The sequence below is a fragment of the Ailuropoda melanoleuca genome, chromosome 2, assembly GCF_002007445.2.
Source record: "Ailuropoda melanoleuca isolate Jingjing chromosome 2, ASM200744v2, whole genome shotgun sequence".
NCBI classification, from domain to species: Eukaryota; Metazoa; Chordata; class Mammalia; order Carnivora; family Ursidae; genus Ailuropoda; species Ailuropoda melanoleuca.
Window position 1 is genome coordinate 198715721 of NC_048219.1, and position 16393 is coordinate 198732113.

Below are 16393 nucleotides of genomic sequence, written 5' to 3' on the forward strand. Positions count from 1 at the left end.
AGGACCAGTTCTGTCGCTCTGTCACCACTGCTCGTTCCATCCGCCAGCAGCCACTGTTCAGTCGTCCTCCTGCACCTCCCAGAACTACCCGCTGCTCTCCCTTCTCCTCTGCCTTCCCGGCCTCCATCATCTCACACCCGGATTTTTGCAACACTGCCTGGCATTCTCCTGACTGCCACGCCAGGCCATGCCGCTCCCCACCTGTTCTTCATGCAGCAGCCTGAGCAACACGTGCCAGATTGAACCAGACTATGCGCCCTGCTGAACACCCATCCACTGCTCCCCACTGAACCACAATCAGCGAGTTCCTGACAACAGACTAAAAACCTCGAATCAGGCCCTTGCCCTTCTCTGGCCTCATCATCTAGATGCCTCCATGCTCCCCCCTCCAGGCCCTGATCCTAAAGAACTTTCTCACTCAATTCCTGAAAAAGTTTCTGTTGCAACCGCTCCCACAGCACTTCACACAGTTCCCATAGTGCCTCACATATTCCCTCACAGTCCCTTACTCCCTCATGCAGTTCCCCACAGCACCCTGCACAGTTCCAGGTCCCTCACACGATTCTGCCCAATTTGTCACACAATGGATCCCACAGTTCATGACACAGTTCTTCTCTCACAGTTCCTCATATAGTTCTTTACATAGTTACGCTTAGATCCTCACACAGATCTCTTGAGTTCCTCACATAGTTCCACTCAATTTCTTACAGTCCCTGACACAGCCCTTCACAGTTCTTCACGCATTTCCCTAAAGAGCGTCTCACAGCTCCTAACATAGTTCCCCCCACAATCCCTCGCACAATTCTGTTTTTTAAAGAGTTCCCTACATGGTCCCAATGCAGCTCCTCATACTTCCACCCATAATTCTACACAGTCCCTCATCATACCTGAAAACATCCTCAGCACTTTCACACAGTCCCCACACCATTTTGCATTCTTCCTCTCACAGTTCCACATAGTTTCTCACACTTCACACAGTTCCCAACGGTTCCTCAGTTTCTCATCTAGTTTCTCACACTTCCCCCACATTTCCTCACAGACTTTACACAACTCCTCACACAGTTCCTCACAATTCTTCCAATTCCACACGCAGTACTGCACAACTCTATATACAGTTCCACATACAGTTTCTCAAATAGCCCTTCTCACAGTTCTTCACACAGTTCCTCATATAGTTCCTTTCAGATCCTCACACAATTCCTCTCAGTTCCTGATATAATCTTTCACACCACCCCTAACACAGTTAAATGAATATTTCCCACACAGTTCCTCAAAGGGTTCCTCACAAAATTCTTCACAGTTCCTCAGTTTCCTCACATAGTTACTCACTTAGTTCCCCCCCCACACCGTTCCACATGTTTCCTTACACAGGGCACACAGAGTTCCTCACAATTCTTCATACAGTCTACATCTATTTCCTTACAGTTCCTCACAATTCCTCACAGCTCTCCACAGAATTCACCTGGTGCCTTCCATAGTTTTCATCTCAGATCCTGTCATAGTTCCTCACACAGCTTCCCATAAAATTTCTTCCTCTCACAGTTCCACAAAGTCCATATACAGATCCTCACAATTCAGTTTCTCACCCAGTTCCACACAGTTTCTCATAGTTCACACCATTCCACACAGTTCCCAACAGACCACATAGTGCCACGTACAGTTTCACACACACACTTGTCACACAGATCCTACACAATTTTCCATACACTTTCACACACATTCCCTCAAAGTTTCTCACACTTCTCCACACAAATCCCTGACATAGTCTGTTACACAGTTCTGCATGCATTTCCCCTAAAGTTTCTCACAGTTCCTCACATTCCTTTTCCCACTGTAGGTAGGAAGTGTGTGTGTATAACTGTGCCAGGAACAGTGTGAAGAACTGCACTGAGACTGTGTGGGGAACTCTGTAAGAAACTTGTGTGAGGGATTGTGCACTGTCCCTCACATATGTTTCCATACAGTTCCCTCACAGCCCCCATACTTGCCCACACCATTTCACATGCTTCCTTTCACAGTTCCACAGTTTCTCACAGAGTTCACATACATTTCCTCACAATTCTTCACACAGCTCCCCACACAGTTCTACACATAGTTTGTCACAGTTTCTCTCACTTCCTCACAGTTCCCTCACACAGTTCTACCCAATTCCTCACACTTCCCCACAAAGTTCCCCCATCATTCCAGAGTTCCTCACAGTTCTCCAAAAATTTCCTCAAAAGTCACTCACACAATTCCCACACAGTCCGCCCACACAATTTTACATACTTCTTACAGTTCTGCAAAGTGCCTCACGATTCTTTACTTACACACAGTTCCTCTCACAATTCCTCACATAGTTCCTCTCACAGTTCCTCACAATTCCACATGGAAACCCTCAGAATCATGCAGTTCCTCATGTATTTCCTCAAACTGTTTCTCACAGTTCCTCAAACAGTTCCCACACACTTCCTACATAGTTTCCCACCCAGTTCCTCACAGTCACATACAGTTCACCACAGTTAATTCATACAGTTCCACACTCTTCCTCTTGCAGTTCCACACAATCTCTTACACGGTTCCCTACACACTTCCTCACATACTTCCACAGAAAGTTGCCTCATACTGTTCCCACACAGTTCCTTTACAGGTCCTCAAAGAGTTCCTCTCATTTTCTCACAGTTCTTGACACATTTCTTCACACAGTTCTTCCCAGTCCCTCAGTTTGTCACACAGTTTCTCTCATAGTTACTCACAGTCCCCACAGGTTCCTTGCAGAATTCCTCATACAATTCCTCACAGTTCTCTCTCACACATTTCCCCACATAATCCCTCACAATTCCTCACACAATTCTTCTCATAAGTCACCAGTTTTTCACACAGTCCCACAAAGAACTCCTCCAAGTTCACAGACACAGTTCCCCACACTGTTTCACGTACTACCTCTTCCATTTCAGTGTGTTCCTCACAGATTCCACACAGTTCCTCACAATGGAACACAATTCCAGACTTCTTGCATGATTCCCCATACTAGTACCTCACACTTGCCCTAAGCAGTTCCCCACACAGCTCCTCACATAGTCACTCACTGTTGCTCACAGGTCTACACACAGTTCCTCAAGGTTCCCCTTACACACAATTCCCACATGTTTTCCCACACCATTCCAACTATTCCCTACACCATCACAGTTCCTCACAATTCTTCACACAGTTCCTGACTAGTTCACCACACAGTTCCACAGTTCCTCACAGTTCCCACACACAATTCTCACACCATCTCCTACACTTCCTCTCACATTTCCTCAGAGTTCCTCACATGGTCTTCACATGGTTCCTCACAGTTCCCACATAGTTCCTTAGTTTCCTCACACAGTTACCCATTTAGCTCCCCATACCATTCTCCACAGTACCTCACCTCACACAGTCCACACATTCACTCATAATTCTTCATACAGTTTCACACGCATTTTGTCACAGTTACAGTTCTTCACAGAATGCCATATACGATTTCAATTTTCTATAGTCCACGATATACTCCGTTACAGTTCCTTCTGTATTTTACCCATTTCTCACACTTCCTCATGTATTTCCTTTTACAGTCCTATGTACAGTATTTCAGTTGCCGACACAATTCCCTACAATTCCTCAAAGAATTCCCACACTTGCCCTACACCATTTTAGATACTTCCTCTCACAGTGCCTCAGTTTTCAGTTTCTTACACAATACTTTATAATTCCTCACGCTGTTCAAAATTCCACACACACTTCCCATATAGTTCCTCACAAAATCATTCACATAGTTCCTCACAAATATTCACACTGTTCCTACAGTTAGTTCCTCTCAGATCCTCGCTTAGTTCCTCCCATGTTACTTCACAGTTCCTAACACATTTCCTCACACAGTTCCTCACATAGTTGATCACACACTTCTTCTCATTTCCCCACATAGTTCCTCACATTTCTTCCCACGCAATTCCTCACATAAATCAACATTTTTCCACTTTAGCACCTCACACTGGGCTTTCCAACTACATGGCACAGGTGCGCACCCCTCTGTCTGGCTGGCTTCTCCTCACTCCTCAGGTCTCAGCCCTAAAGCTACCTGTCCTATAAAGCTTCCATGGCCATACTGACTAAAGGCTATCTCATGTATGGGTCATGCTCACAGCCCATTAATTCTCCCTTATGAGCTTTATACCAATTCATAATTCTGTTTCCATGTCTACTATCTATGTCCCCCACTGTGCTATGGCCCCGGAAGGGCTGTGTTGTTCTAACACAGGGCCCAGCTCAGAGATGGGCTCAATATGTTTGTCTGCCAGGTGCACAAGCGAAAGCGTAATTTTACTGCCAAGACCTTCACAGAACAACTGGACTACAGGCACTCCTTGCTTCTAGCTCCCCAATCCAATGGCTTAAGACTCCTTCCCCTAGAACTGAAGAAAGCAGCTTACCTTATTGGGCCCAGAGTCCTGGAAAAGAAAAGACAGAATCTGAGGACCTGCAGCGAGGGTGGGGATCCAGGGTGTGTGGGGAGGGGAGGACTAGTGGACTCCAGAGAACAAAGGAACAGGAGAGGCCTGAGCACGTGCCAGGTGTCCATCACTCACCACCTAGCCATTGCTGGCCACCCTGGTCTTGACAGGCCAAACCACAGTGTGACCTCTCAGGCTGCTGTCACCCAACAGCTCTTCCCTCATCCCAAACAATTTAAGAGAAGGGTGGTGCCTCCTAAAATTCATCCTCTGGGCAAAGGTCTGGGGGTGTCTTGGTGAATGGTCAATACTGGTGGGGAAATTGAGGTTCCGGGGAGTGACAGGGATCGCTGCTCCATCTGTAGCCTAGTGACACACACTTCCTTCACATCTCTGGGCTTTCCCTTGAACCCCAGGCACCTTGATAGACATAGCATCTGGCACAGGTATGACGGGCTCCCAGCATCCCCCCAGAAGGAAGGACAGGGAGCCACCTCCAAAATGCATCCCATCAGTCTAGTTCTAGAAACCCCAAGCGAGCTCACCATTTCGGCCAGAGCAGAGATGACCTTCCCCAGCGTGGTCAAGGACTTATTGATGTTGGCTCCCTCCTGTGTGTGGAGAAGACAATCAGGACATCAGGAAGCCTCAGGAGCCTCTTGCTCCAGTGTGATCCCCTGGGGCCTCACCCCATGTGACACACAGCTAAGGCCACCAAGCCCTGACTGTTAATCCCGGGGCTCCTTGGAGCACGGGAGTGTCTGGCAAGAAGGCAGGCAAAGGCCCACCCTGGCCGGTGGAGAACAGTTTGCCCAGCTTCTCCTAGCCTCCCTGGGAGTCCCTGTAACATCTCACAGGTGCCCCAGTGCCCCGCTGGTACAATTTCCAGAGCCCCTTCCCACCCACTAGGTAATGGCGGGGACCAAAGGGAGGCTGGAACATGAAAACTCTCCTTCCTGACACTGAAGACTGCTTTGACCAGAGACTGTCTTCCTCGCAGCCTGTATTCTGGCGCTAAAGCCACACACCGGTGGCCAAGTTACTGTGAGGACCCGCGAAAGGCCCGGCTTTCCTGCCAGGGTCTCTGTCCTTGTTAACCCCTAGCCAGTGTGCCGGGCGCAGCGCTCTGCCTATGGCCTCCTCCCCCCTCCTCCCGTGCCCCCTGCTCTCCCTGCCTGGGCTTGCCCTGGGTGGGGGTGGTCCCGACCCCTGCTGTCCAGCCCCTCCTGGAGCAAGCCGGGCTCAGAGATGCGGCCTGCCGGCTGAGCGAGGTGCACGGTCCACAGGCATGCCAGTTGGCCCCTACCTTGAGGCGTGTGCCCTTGGCTCCTGTGGAGTCGGCCCGCTCACTCCCGGCCAGGTCCACCAGGCTGATCTTGCTCACCTGAAACGGCAAAGGCGTCAAATGCAGGCGAGGCCACAGGCCCCTATGGGGGCGCCCTGCCTCCTCTGAGCACGGCCTAAAGCACACACTCGAGGAGCCGCGGCCGAGCCCTTCCCCGGGCCCAACAGTCTCTAACCCTGCAGGTGCCCTCCCTTCACAGCTCTTCCGACGCTTTGCCTGAGGTTCAAACCCCACCGCCCCAAGAGGCTGCATGCCCCTCACCCCTAAAACGCTCGATGCTGCCGCTGTGCCGTTCTCAGCACACGGGGCGCTCTTCATGTGTTCGCACAGAATCCCCACAGAGCTCTCCAGGTGTGTCCCACCTGTTCCCACAGATGGGCTCGCCATCTGTGGTGGGATCTGAGCCCAGTTTCAGCGCCCCAGCCACTGCTCAGCTGCCTCACGAGGGCACAGCTGCACGACCCGGCCCAGGGACTGGGCGGGGTGGGGGGGGTGCTGACACTACCATGGCTTGGGCTGGGCAGCCACATGCGTTCCAGAAAGACCCAGGCCTTCCTGATCCATGGCCACTGCAGACAGAACTTGCCCAGACGTTAACAGTCAGGAGACCCTCTTGGTGCCCAGAGCCCACGGCAGGGGGGACGGTCACAGCAGGTGGCCCACAGCTGAGTCCACCGTGCTCCAGCTCTGCACGCTCTGCCCCCCAGATCCCACTGGGCCATCGTGACTCTTTGGGAGAATGGCACCAGGCTGAGGGGACTGTGGCACGAGCGGGAACGAAGTGGGGCTAACTTCCCCCAGACACTCTGCAGTCCCTGGGTCGCTGCCTGAGAGAGCACTGCCTGCCAGGAGGTGCCCGAGGCGCCCCCTAGGAGGAGGCCTGGACCATGAGTCAGGGGAGATGACACGGAGAAAACCTGATACCAAGGGACAGAACCGCCGACGGACAGGAAGAGGCCCTGAGCCTGCCAGCCGCTCCTTCTGGGAGCACAGAGACTATGTGTCTGGATAAAGGCCCCAGGGAACAGTGCCCTCTGGGGCCACTGAGAATGCCAAGGCGAGTGGGAAAGGCATCTGGGGCCGGGGGCAGCAGGCGGGGTGGAGCCCGGGCAGCACAGCCTCTGCTTTGTGCTTGCGGATGCCGGGACCCCCACTTCTGCCAGTCGGCCCGGGCCCACGGTCATCTCTGTGATGGACACTCGTTCAACCCACGGCCCCCAGACTCCGAGGGCCACCAGCACCCTCAGCGCTGCAGCCCTGGGGACACCCCTCTCAGCCCCGTCTCCCCCACAACTATCCGTCAGGAGGCAGACACTAGGTCCAGCGGCCCCCCCACCCCCAGCTCCTTCTACACGCAGGCAGTGCCAAACGCTGAGATGAAGTGGCCTCGCAGGCCTGGCCAACTTCCTGGAGGCCCACGCCAGGCTGGGGGTGGTGAGTGCCCGGCGCCCAGGGCAAGGACACAGCACACGCCTTGCAGGCCGGCGGTCGCCCCGGCCTCCTCGTCCTGCCTGATGGGACCGACCCCTGCCCCCTGCCCGGATGGCCCCCCTCTGCCAAGGCCACACTCACCTTCTCTGTGGTGATGTTGGTCTCTGCATCGTGGCGCTTCTGGGTGAAGATGATGTTGAAGACGGCATGGGAGCGGCTGCTGGTTTCATTCATGTTTGTGGCCGCCACGGTTCTGGGGGAACGGAAGCCACACGTGGTTGCACATCACACCCGGGTGTGAGAGTGGCTAACGGTGCTGGCCAGCCGGGCCAGGTCATGGGGCATCAGCGTCCCTGGGCTCCCCGGGCTGCCCTGCCCAGCCACGTGGTGACCGTGCTCCTGTCACAGCACGAGCAGGGCCACACCCGCCTGGCCACCAGCTGCAGCCTGGTACACAGGTGCTGTGACAAGGGCTCAGCAGAGCCCAGACAGCCCTCACGCAACTGTCTGGCCCGGGACCCTCTTGGGCCCCACCCAGGAGGGAAAGGGGGTTCCCACCTTCTGTCCCAGTCTGGGGAGGGGGCAAAGCCCAAGGCAGCCTGCGGGGACACGGGGGGCTGGTCCCAGGGCTGCTGACATGCAGAGACCTCGGGTTGCGTCCCTGGACTGAGCTCACTGTCTAGCCCCCAGCAAGGAGAGGCCTCACCAGAACAGCGCACTCACGGGGCCACCACAGACAGGAGGACGCTCACCCTCCCAGAGCCCCTGGGTGGCAGAGAGGGGGACTGTGGCCGTGACCACCCAGGCAGACCCCCAGGGCAGCGCAGCCAGGGAGATGGACTGCCCGTGCCCAGCAGTGCCTTGCGGTCGGCCCCTCCCCGAGAGCCCCTACGCCATGCCCTGTGCAGAGGGCTGTTCATCCTTGGAGAAGGCAAGGCTGGTCCTCCTGACCACGGAGCCCAACAGGGCAGCTGTCCATAGGGAGGGCCCCCTGGGAGCCACCACAGACCCGACCCCAGGGCACAAACCAACCCCCCAAGAGGAGCTGCCCCTGTGTAGGGGACGGGATGGGGGATCTGGAAGCCCCTCTCAGGCTGGCATGTACCCTCCATGGCCTCGGGCCCACGGGGCCCACCCCTCCATGGGGGGCTTGGACAGACGCTATGGGCAGACCAACAGGTGGCCCAGGGGCCAGGCCTTCCCCCGAGGCTTGCAGCAGCCGCACAGGGAGGACAGACGTGCCACCGGGCACGCACCTGGCCTTGTTCCCTGAGTCCATGAGGTCCTGGATGTCGTTGTAGGAGGTGACGGCCAGCTTGGAGAGGTCCTCCACGTACGGACCGAGCAGCGGGTGCTCCCTCACGCGCAGGTGGCCCTTGTTCTTGGGGTTTAGGAGGTCACGGACACGCTCACAGTAAATCTCCATGTAGCTGACCTGCAGGCCAGACGCTCCATCAGAGATGCCCAGAGGGGGTACCAGAGGCACAGGGGCCACCAGCAGGGACCCCCCCCAAGGTGGGGGTGCAAGGCTGTCATCAGGGACTCGAGGGATAGGGGTACAGGGGCTGCCTGCTGGGTAGGGGGAGGAATGCAAAGGACTCCCAGCTCCCACGAGTGCATGAGCTGGGTGTCAGCCCATCCCCTCTGCTGGCCTCCCCCGCCCCCAGCCGTCCTGGGGTCTGTCCGGTGGGGACACCCTGTTTCATTAATGAAACGCGCAAAGCAGAGGACCACCCCTTGCTCCTCCGTGCCCAGCACGTCTCCCTGTCCTGAGTGGGCATGCTGACATGCACGAGTGAGTGACAAGCTCAGGGTGCCAACCAGTGGTGGGGACTTGCTTTAAATAAGAAAAGCGTTGCCGTCCATGCCTGGAAACCCCCCTGTGCTGGAGTCACAGACACCCGGGGAGCCCTACCTCCACAGAGTAGGACATGTTGTCATTGGTCGTGTCGTTGATTCGGGAGAACAGGTCCTCACAGAGCTGCAGGGCCAAGGACACAGCGTCAGATGATGGGGACAATAGGCTGTTCCTGGAGCCCTCCCCCCGGGTGCCGTGGGAAGCCTGAGCCCAGGCTGGGCACTGCTCTCCTGGCCCCTCTTGCTCCCGAATACTCCATCTCAAAGGCACTGAGAAGGCCTGCACCCAAAGAGCAGCTGTCTTCTGCTTAAGTCATGGAGTCCTCAGGGATGAGATCTGATCCTTTCCTATGTTCTGCATGCCATCCTTGTCTGCATGGGGTGGGTGGGCGTCTCTCATGCTACAGACTACCTGGCATTCTCCCCTGCCCTGACTAGGTCAAGCGCTGACCAGCTCAGATCCAGAGGTCTGCCCACAGGGCTGGGTGGGCTGGATGCCAGGGTCCCAACAATATCTAAGGCATCTGTGTCTCAGCCTTCAGTTAACCGAAGGCCGCCCCTTGTCTGGGCATCTGTCCCTGCCCAGACCACCAGCCCGCACAGCCCCCCAGAGAAAGGTCAGCAGGCCGTCGGCTCTGCCCCTCCCGCAGCTCCCCGTGGCGGGACGCAGGGCTCCAGTCTCCTCACGGCGGGTCTGCCCCCCGCTGCCCCTTCCCGCTCCGCCCTCCACCCTCCCAGTTTACCTTCCTTCCTGGCTCCCTTCCCCCTGGGGCTACTCTCCCGGGGGTCCCGGCCGGGTCCTGCAGCCTGCCCTTCCACGGTCCCGCGGCACCCCGCCCCGCCCTGCGTGCCTGCGGGATGATGCCCTGCTGGTCCTTCTCCTGCTTGCCCATCATGGTGTAGGACTTGCCAGCCCCGGTCTGCCCGTAGGCGAAGATGCACACGTTGTAGCCCTCGAAGGCGTGCTGCAGCATCTCCTCGCCGATGTCCCGGTACACCTGCTTCTGGGAGGCGTACTTGACGTCCTCGGGCTGGAGGACAGGAGGCGCACAGCTGGAGGGGGCCGGGGCACCCCGGGCTCGGCCCGCCAGCTCACTGAGCACCCGCCCTGCAGCCGGAGGCCTCACGGGTGCCCGGGCGGGTGCGGTGCGGAAGGACACCTGCCCCTCCACCCCCTGCACGCTCCCTGCAGAGGGGACCCAAGCCTGCTGGGCGGGGTGCGGCTTCCCGAGGGAGGGACTGGAAGGAGCTGGCCAGGCGGGGTGGGGTGGGGCGGGGCAGAAGGGCGTTTCAGCAGAGGGCACTGCCTGTGCCCGGGCTCAGAGGCAGGACCACGCTCAAAATCAAGGCCCAGCTGGCAGCCTGAGGACAGGCGGGGCTGGAAGGGCAGGGCCTGGAGGCCCGGGGAGGCCAGGGAGCCCAGGGATCAGGCTAGCATGTCTGGATGCTCTCCTAACAGAGGAGAGCTTTAGGCAGGCCCCAGGGCGTTACCCTAACAATGCATGTCACTGCTCACGGTGACCTTTCACACACAAGGGGACTCGGGAAAGCGCCCTCCACCCCCACCAAGCAGGCACGGCCTGCCGGTCCCTTTCCTGAGCCTCACACCTGTCCCTCCCTCCCCGGCCCAGGCAGCTCAGAGAGGTTGCGGGACTGGTTGAGCATCTGCAGTGCTGCGGCCCCCCCGCCCCCCAAACCCCAGCCCTGGGCTTACCGAGGTGTGCGACCAGTAGGAGTAGTCGAAGCTGAAGCTTTTGGGTGTCTCCTTGGGCTGTTTGGGGTTAACGATGGCTGCAGAGAGGGACAGGCACGGCAGTTAACACTGCTGGGGGAGAGGCGGTCAGCACGCCCCCCAGACAGTGCCCGAGGCAGGGAGGTGGGGTGCTCAGACGCCTCTGGCCCCAGACAAGCCAGCCCCCCAGTGAGATGGGACCAGGGCTCCAATTCCAGGCAGACAAGCCATGTGTGCCCCTTTCCTCTGTCTGCTGGACCCTGGTGCCCACAAATGCTCCTGAGGGCACCCAAAGTGGTTCCTTCCTGCAGATGCTGGGTCACTGGGAGACCCCGCTGCCCACCTCCACCCCTCGGTCCAGCCCTGCTCCCCACCCCACTCCTCCGGGTCTTCACACATCTGCTCTGCATGCGCGCGTCCTAGACGCACCCAGAAGGCTGGGGCATCCGGGCATGGTCGAGCTCTGCTTCCTGAGGGCCCGCCGTTCCCGCGTGGTTCATCCAAGGGCGGTCTGCAGCACGGGCTGTCCCCGCTGCGGGATTCTGTCATGGGGCTCGTTCCCCCTGCCCGTGTCCCTCTGGTGCCTTCCAGGCTTGCTCTCACGGGCTGTCTAGCCCTGTCGTCTACACAGCCCCCGCCCCCACCCCAGCAAGCGGCAGGAGGCACCACGCCCATAACGTCAGTTCTTCAAACCAGGAACGAAGGCACGAACGTGTGGTGATGCCATCAGCCACCGGCCAGTGCCGGCGGAGTACCCAGCAGGCCCCCGGCCCAAGGCTGCTTTGCACCAGGCCTGCAAGTGCCCCCGACCCCGGTGTTTCCCAGGCCCCGGAGCCACAGGCCACATGCACTTGCTGGCCAGGCAGGAGTGACCGAGGCCCCCACCCCCATCGGGCCACCCCTCCCACTGCCTGCTGGGCCACCATCTGAACCTGCAAAGTCCGTGTTGATGGGGGACCCCGAGGCCCAGTGTCTTTGCAGGCAGGACCCTTGGCCATTTGCTTGGGCTGAGTGCCCTGCTCCCAGCACGGGCATCGCCTGCAGTCTGTCCCCAGGGCTGACTTGTCCGGAGACCCCAGGTCTGAGGAGTTCTGGGAGATCACCCAGCATGTTTGGGAAGCCAGAAGGCAGGAGCTGATGACTGACCGTCACAGTGCTGTTCTTGGGGCCTAGCACGGCTCACATCCATGCTGCCTCCAGGAGCAAGGCCGTGGAGAGCAAGCTGTCCTGCTTTCAACTCCTGCTGGGACCCGGGGATGCAGCCACCGGAACCCCAAGTGCAGATAATGCCGGCACCGTGGAAACAACAATCACAGCACCTCCCGAGCCAACCTGGGCCGGGCCCCCGATGGCCCATGCGGCAAGGGGCCAGGTCCCCTCCCTGCGCCCTGCACATGCCCGCATCCAGTCTGCTCCCTTTTGTCCAGCATGACCCTTGCCCGGTCCTGGGTGCTGACCTCTCTCTGACCGTGTCCTGGTACTGGGGTATTTGCCATGTATCTCTCATGGACTGCGGGCTCCCTGAGGTGGGGGCCCTCCCAGGAACAGAGCACAGGTATGTTCAAGGAACGCCGAGCGGGCAGGGGACAGCCAACCATGAGGGACAAAGGGCAGGAGTGGGCCACAAGGAGAGTCTGCCAGGAGGACCATCAGGCAGAGGGGCTCTGGCGCTCAGGACCTGCCTGTCACCTGTCCCCGTTCCCCCCTTGGGGTCCTGTGGGGTCTTGAGAAATACCCTGTCATTACAGATGGGATCTGAGCTCCAGACACAGTCAGACTGGAAGCCAGGGTCCACCTGGGCCTGGCTCCTCACCGGCACCTCCACTCCCTCACCAGGGCTGACCGGCACACCACCCTCTGCGATCAGCCCGCCACGCACTGGGACGGAGCCGCTCTGCGAGAGAAAGGGCTTCCTTGCCAGGGTCTTGAGTTTCTCCTTGTGTGGGACTAAGGAGGGAGGAGGGGTCCTCCTGGGCCGTGCTCCCGCCAGGCCAGGGGGAGCTGGGGCCCCTCCGAAGAGAGTAGAATACAGGGTGCACAAGGCGTAGGCACCTGCCAGGGACAAAGACGTGGCTGCTGGGAGCCCCAGCTTGAATAGGGAAGGGAGTCGGGGAGGAGGACTGACGGAAGCCGTGTTCTCTGTGCACAAGCCCGTGCATGCTGTGCGGGCTCTTTCCAGCACCACTGACCGCTAAATGCTGAGGAATTGGTGAGCCTGTTGTTAAACTGGCCACGGGGACAGTACTGAAACCATGGAACTCAGAAACGTGGGTGTGCGTGCATGGATGTGCGTGTGTGGCTGTGTGTGCGGCTGTGTGTGAGCAACTCAGAAACGTGGGTGTGCGTGCATGCGTGGGTGTGCATGTGCACATGCATGGATGTGCGTGTGTGTGGCTGTGTGTGAGTGCGTGCACAGGCGAGTTGGTCGACCAGCAGGCCGCGGCCCCACACTTGCAGGGTTTGGGAGACAGCCCACTGCAGCAGGACCTCAGCGGGCTTTCAGGGAACAGCGAGCTCAACACCCTGCCCTGGCATTCCTCACGCACAGAAGCGCTCACCCCTCACCTTCTCCCGACTGCCCAGGGAGGCTCCTTGGCCATCGGATGTGGCTCCCAGGCCCCTGTGCCCCATCACGGCNCCTCTGTCTGCTGGACCCTGGTGCCCACAAATGCTCCTGAGGGCACCCAAAGTGGTTCCTTCCTGCAGATGCTGGGTCACTGGGAGACCCCGCTGCCCACCTCCACCCCTCGGTCCAGCCCTGCTCCCCACCCCACCCCTCCGGGTCTTCACACATCTGCTCTGCATGCACGCGTCCTAGACGCACCCAGAAGGCTGGGGCATCCGGGCACGGTCGAGCTCTGCTTCCTGAGGGCCCGCCGTTCCCGCGTGGTTCATCCAAGGGCGGTCTGCAGCACGGGCTGTCCCCGCTGCGGGATTCTGTCATGGGGCTCGTTCCCCCTGCCCGTGTCCCTCTGGTGCCTTCCAGGCTTGCTCTCACGGGCTGTCTAGCCCTGTCGTCTACACAGCCCCCGCCCCCACCCCAGCAAGCGGCAGGAGGCACCACGCCCATAACGTCAGTTCTTCAAACCAGGAACGAAGGCACGAATGTGTGGTGATGCCATCAGCCACCGGCCAGTGCCGGCGGAGTACCCAGCAGGCCCCCGGCCCAAGGCTGCTTTGCACCAGGCCTGCAAGTGCCCCCGACCCCGGTGTTTCCCAGGCCCCGGAGCCACAGGCCACATGCACTTGCTGGCCAGGCAGGAGTGACCGAGGCCCCCACCCCCATCGGGCCACCCCTCCCACTGCCTGCTGGGCCACCATCTGAACCTGCAAAGTCCGTGTTGATGGGGGACCCCGAGGCCCAGTGTCTTTGCAGGCAGGACCCTTGGCCATTTGCTTGGGCTGAGTGCCCTGCTCCCAGCACGGGCATCGCCTGCAGTCTGGCCCCAGGGCTGACTTGTCCGGAGACCCCAGGTCTGAGGAGTTCTGGGAGATCACCCAGCATGTTTGGGAAGCCAGAAGGCAGGAGCTGGTGACTGACCGTCACAGTGCTGTTCTTGGGGCCTAGCACGGCTCACATCCATGCTGCCTCCAGGAGCAAGGCCGTGGAGAGCAAGCTGTCCTGCTTTCAACTCCTGCTGGGACCCGGGGATGCAGCCACCGGAACCCCAAGTGCAGATAATGCCGGCACCATGGAAACAACAATCACAGCACCTCCCGAGCCAACCTGGGCCGGGCCCCCGATGGCCCATGCGGCAAGGGGCCAGGTCCCCTCCCTGCGCCCTGCACATGCCCGCATCCAGTCTGCTCCCTTTTGTCCAGCATGACCCTTGCCCGGTCCTGGGTGCTGACCTCTCTCTGACCGTGTCCTGGTACTGGGGTATTTGCCATGTATCTCTCATGGACTGCGGGCTCCCTGAGGTGGGGGCCCTCCCAGGAACAGAGCACAGGTATGTTCAAGGAACGCCGAGCGGGCAGGGGACAGCCAACCATGAGGGACAAAGGGCAGGAGTGGGCCACAAGGAGAGTCTGCCAGGAGGACCATCAGGCAGAGGGGCTCTGGCGCTCAGGACCTGCCTGTCACCTGTCCCCGTTCCCCCCTTGGGGTCCTGTGGGGTCTTGAGAAATACCCTGTCATTACAGATGGGATCTGAGCTCCAGACACAGTCAGACTGGAAGCCAGGGTCCACCTGGGCCTGGCTCCTCACCGGCACCTCCACTCCCTCACCAGGGCTGACCGGCACACCACCCTCTGCGATCAGCCCGCCACGCACTGGGACGGAGCCGCTCTGCGAGAGAAAGGGCTTCCTTGCCAGGGTCTTGAGTTTCTCCTTGTGTGGGACTAAGGAGGGAGGAGGGGTCCTCCTGGGCCGTGCTCCCGCCAGGCCAGGGGGAGCTGGGGCCCCTCCGAAGAGAGTAGAATACAGGGTGCACAAGGCGTAGGCACCTGCCAGGGACAAAGACGTGGCTGCTGGGAGCCCCAGCTTGAATAGGGAAGGGAGTCGGGGAGGAGGACTGACGGAAGCCGTGTTCTCTGTGCACAAGCCCGTGCATGCTGTGCGGGCTCTTTCCAGCACCACTGACCGCTAAATGCTGAGGAATTGGTGAGCCTGTTGTTAAACTGGCCACGGGGACAGTACTGAAACCATGGAACTCAGAAACGTGGGTGTGCGTGCATGGATGTGCGTGTGTGGCTGTGTGTGCGGCTGTGTGTGAGCAACTCAGAAACGTGGGTGTGCGTGCATGCGTGGGTGTGCATGTGCACATGCATGGATGTGCGTGTGTGTGGCTGTGTGTGAGTGCGTGCACAGGCGAGTTGGTCGACCAGCAGGCCGCGGCCCCACACTTGCGGGGTTTGGGAGACAGCCCACTGCAGCAGGACCTCAGCGGGCTTTCAGGGAACAGTGAGCTCAACACCCCGCCCTGGCATTCCTCACGCACAGAAGCGCTCACCCCTCACCTTCTCCCGACTGCCCAGGGAGGCTCCTTGGCCATCGGATGTGGCTCCCAGGCCCCTGTGCCCCATCACGGCGCCCTTCTTGATGCTGCAAGGCACAGCCCTTGTCCCCACCGTCCGGCTGCATCTGGTGCTCATGTGTGCGTCCGTCCCCCGCCTCCCACTGCAGCGTCACCCCAGAAGGCAGTAAGAGCCTCCGTCCTGCTCCCCTGGGTCCCCAGAGTCCAGCCTCATAAGGCTCGTGCCCAGCAAATGTTTGCTGATGACCTGAAGGGTCCGCATGTCCACCCTGCTCTTCCCACGCAGTGCACGTGAGGACACGCGTCACAGAGCCTTGGTCTCCCCGTCTGTGCCTCGGGAACCGTCCTCATCCCTGTGGGACTAGGAGGACAGCACACGAGGCCACCACTGCAACGCTGTAACCAGAACACCCATCGCAACTCTAATGGTGGCGGCCTCCAGGGGAGGAGGCAGCTCCAGGCCCTGCAGCTGTCCCTGGATGGGGCTGGCAGGAGAGATAGGCACCCACCCCCGGGCTGAGGCTGCTGCCCCCGGCCCACCGGCCTCCAGGGCTCCTCCGCTGAAACCGTGAACAGGACTGCAGTGGTGCCACCACC

The 16393-nt window shown here is 59.2% G+C and overlaps 1 protein-coding gene across 27 annotated transcripts in view; it reads right to left on the reverse strand.

Moving 5' to 3' along the window:
* Positions 1-16393, reverse strand: part of KIF1A (kinesin family member 1A) — a 102062-nt gene that overhangs the window by 53475 nt on the left and 32194 nt on the right. For all 27 annotated transcript variants that reach the window (XM_034655575.1, XM_034655574.1, XM_034655573.1 and 24 more), the window contains exons 3-10: positions 10802-10878; positions 9939-10118; positions 9146-9211; positions 8487-8665; positions 7372-7483; positions 5761-5838; positions 5000-5065; positions 4434-4451 (exon numbers count right to left, since the gene is read on the reverse strand). In XM_034655575.1, the coding sequence (XP_034511466.1) occupies positions 4434-4451; positions 5000-5065; positions 5761-5838; positions 7372-7483; positions 8487-8665; positions 9146-9211; positions 9939-10118; positions 10802-10878 (776 nt within the window). The remainder of the gene's footprint in view (positions 1-4433; positions 4452-4999; positions 5066-5760; positions 5839-7371; positions 7484-8486; positions 8666-9145; positions 9212-9938; positions 10119-10801; positions 10879-16393) is intronic.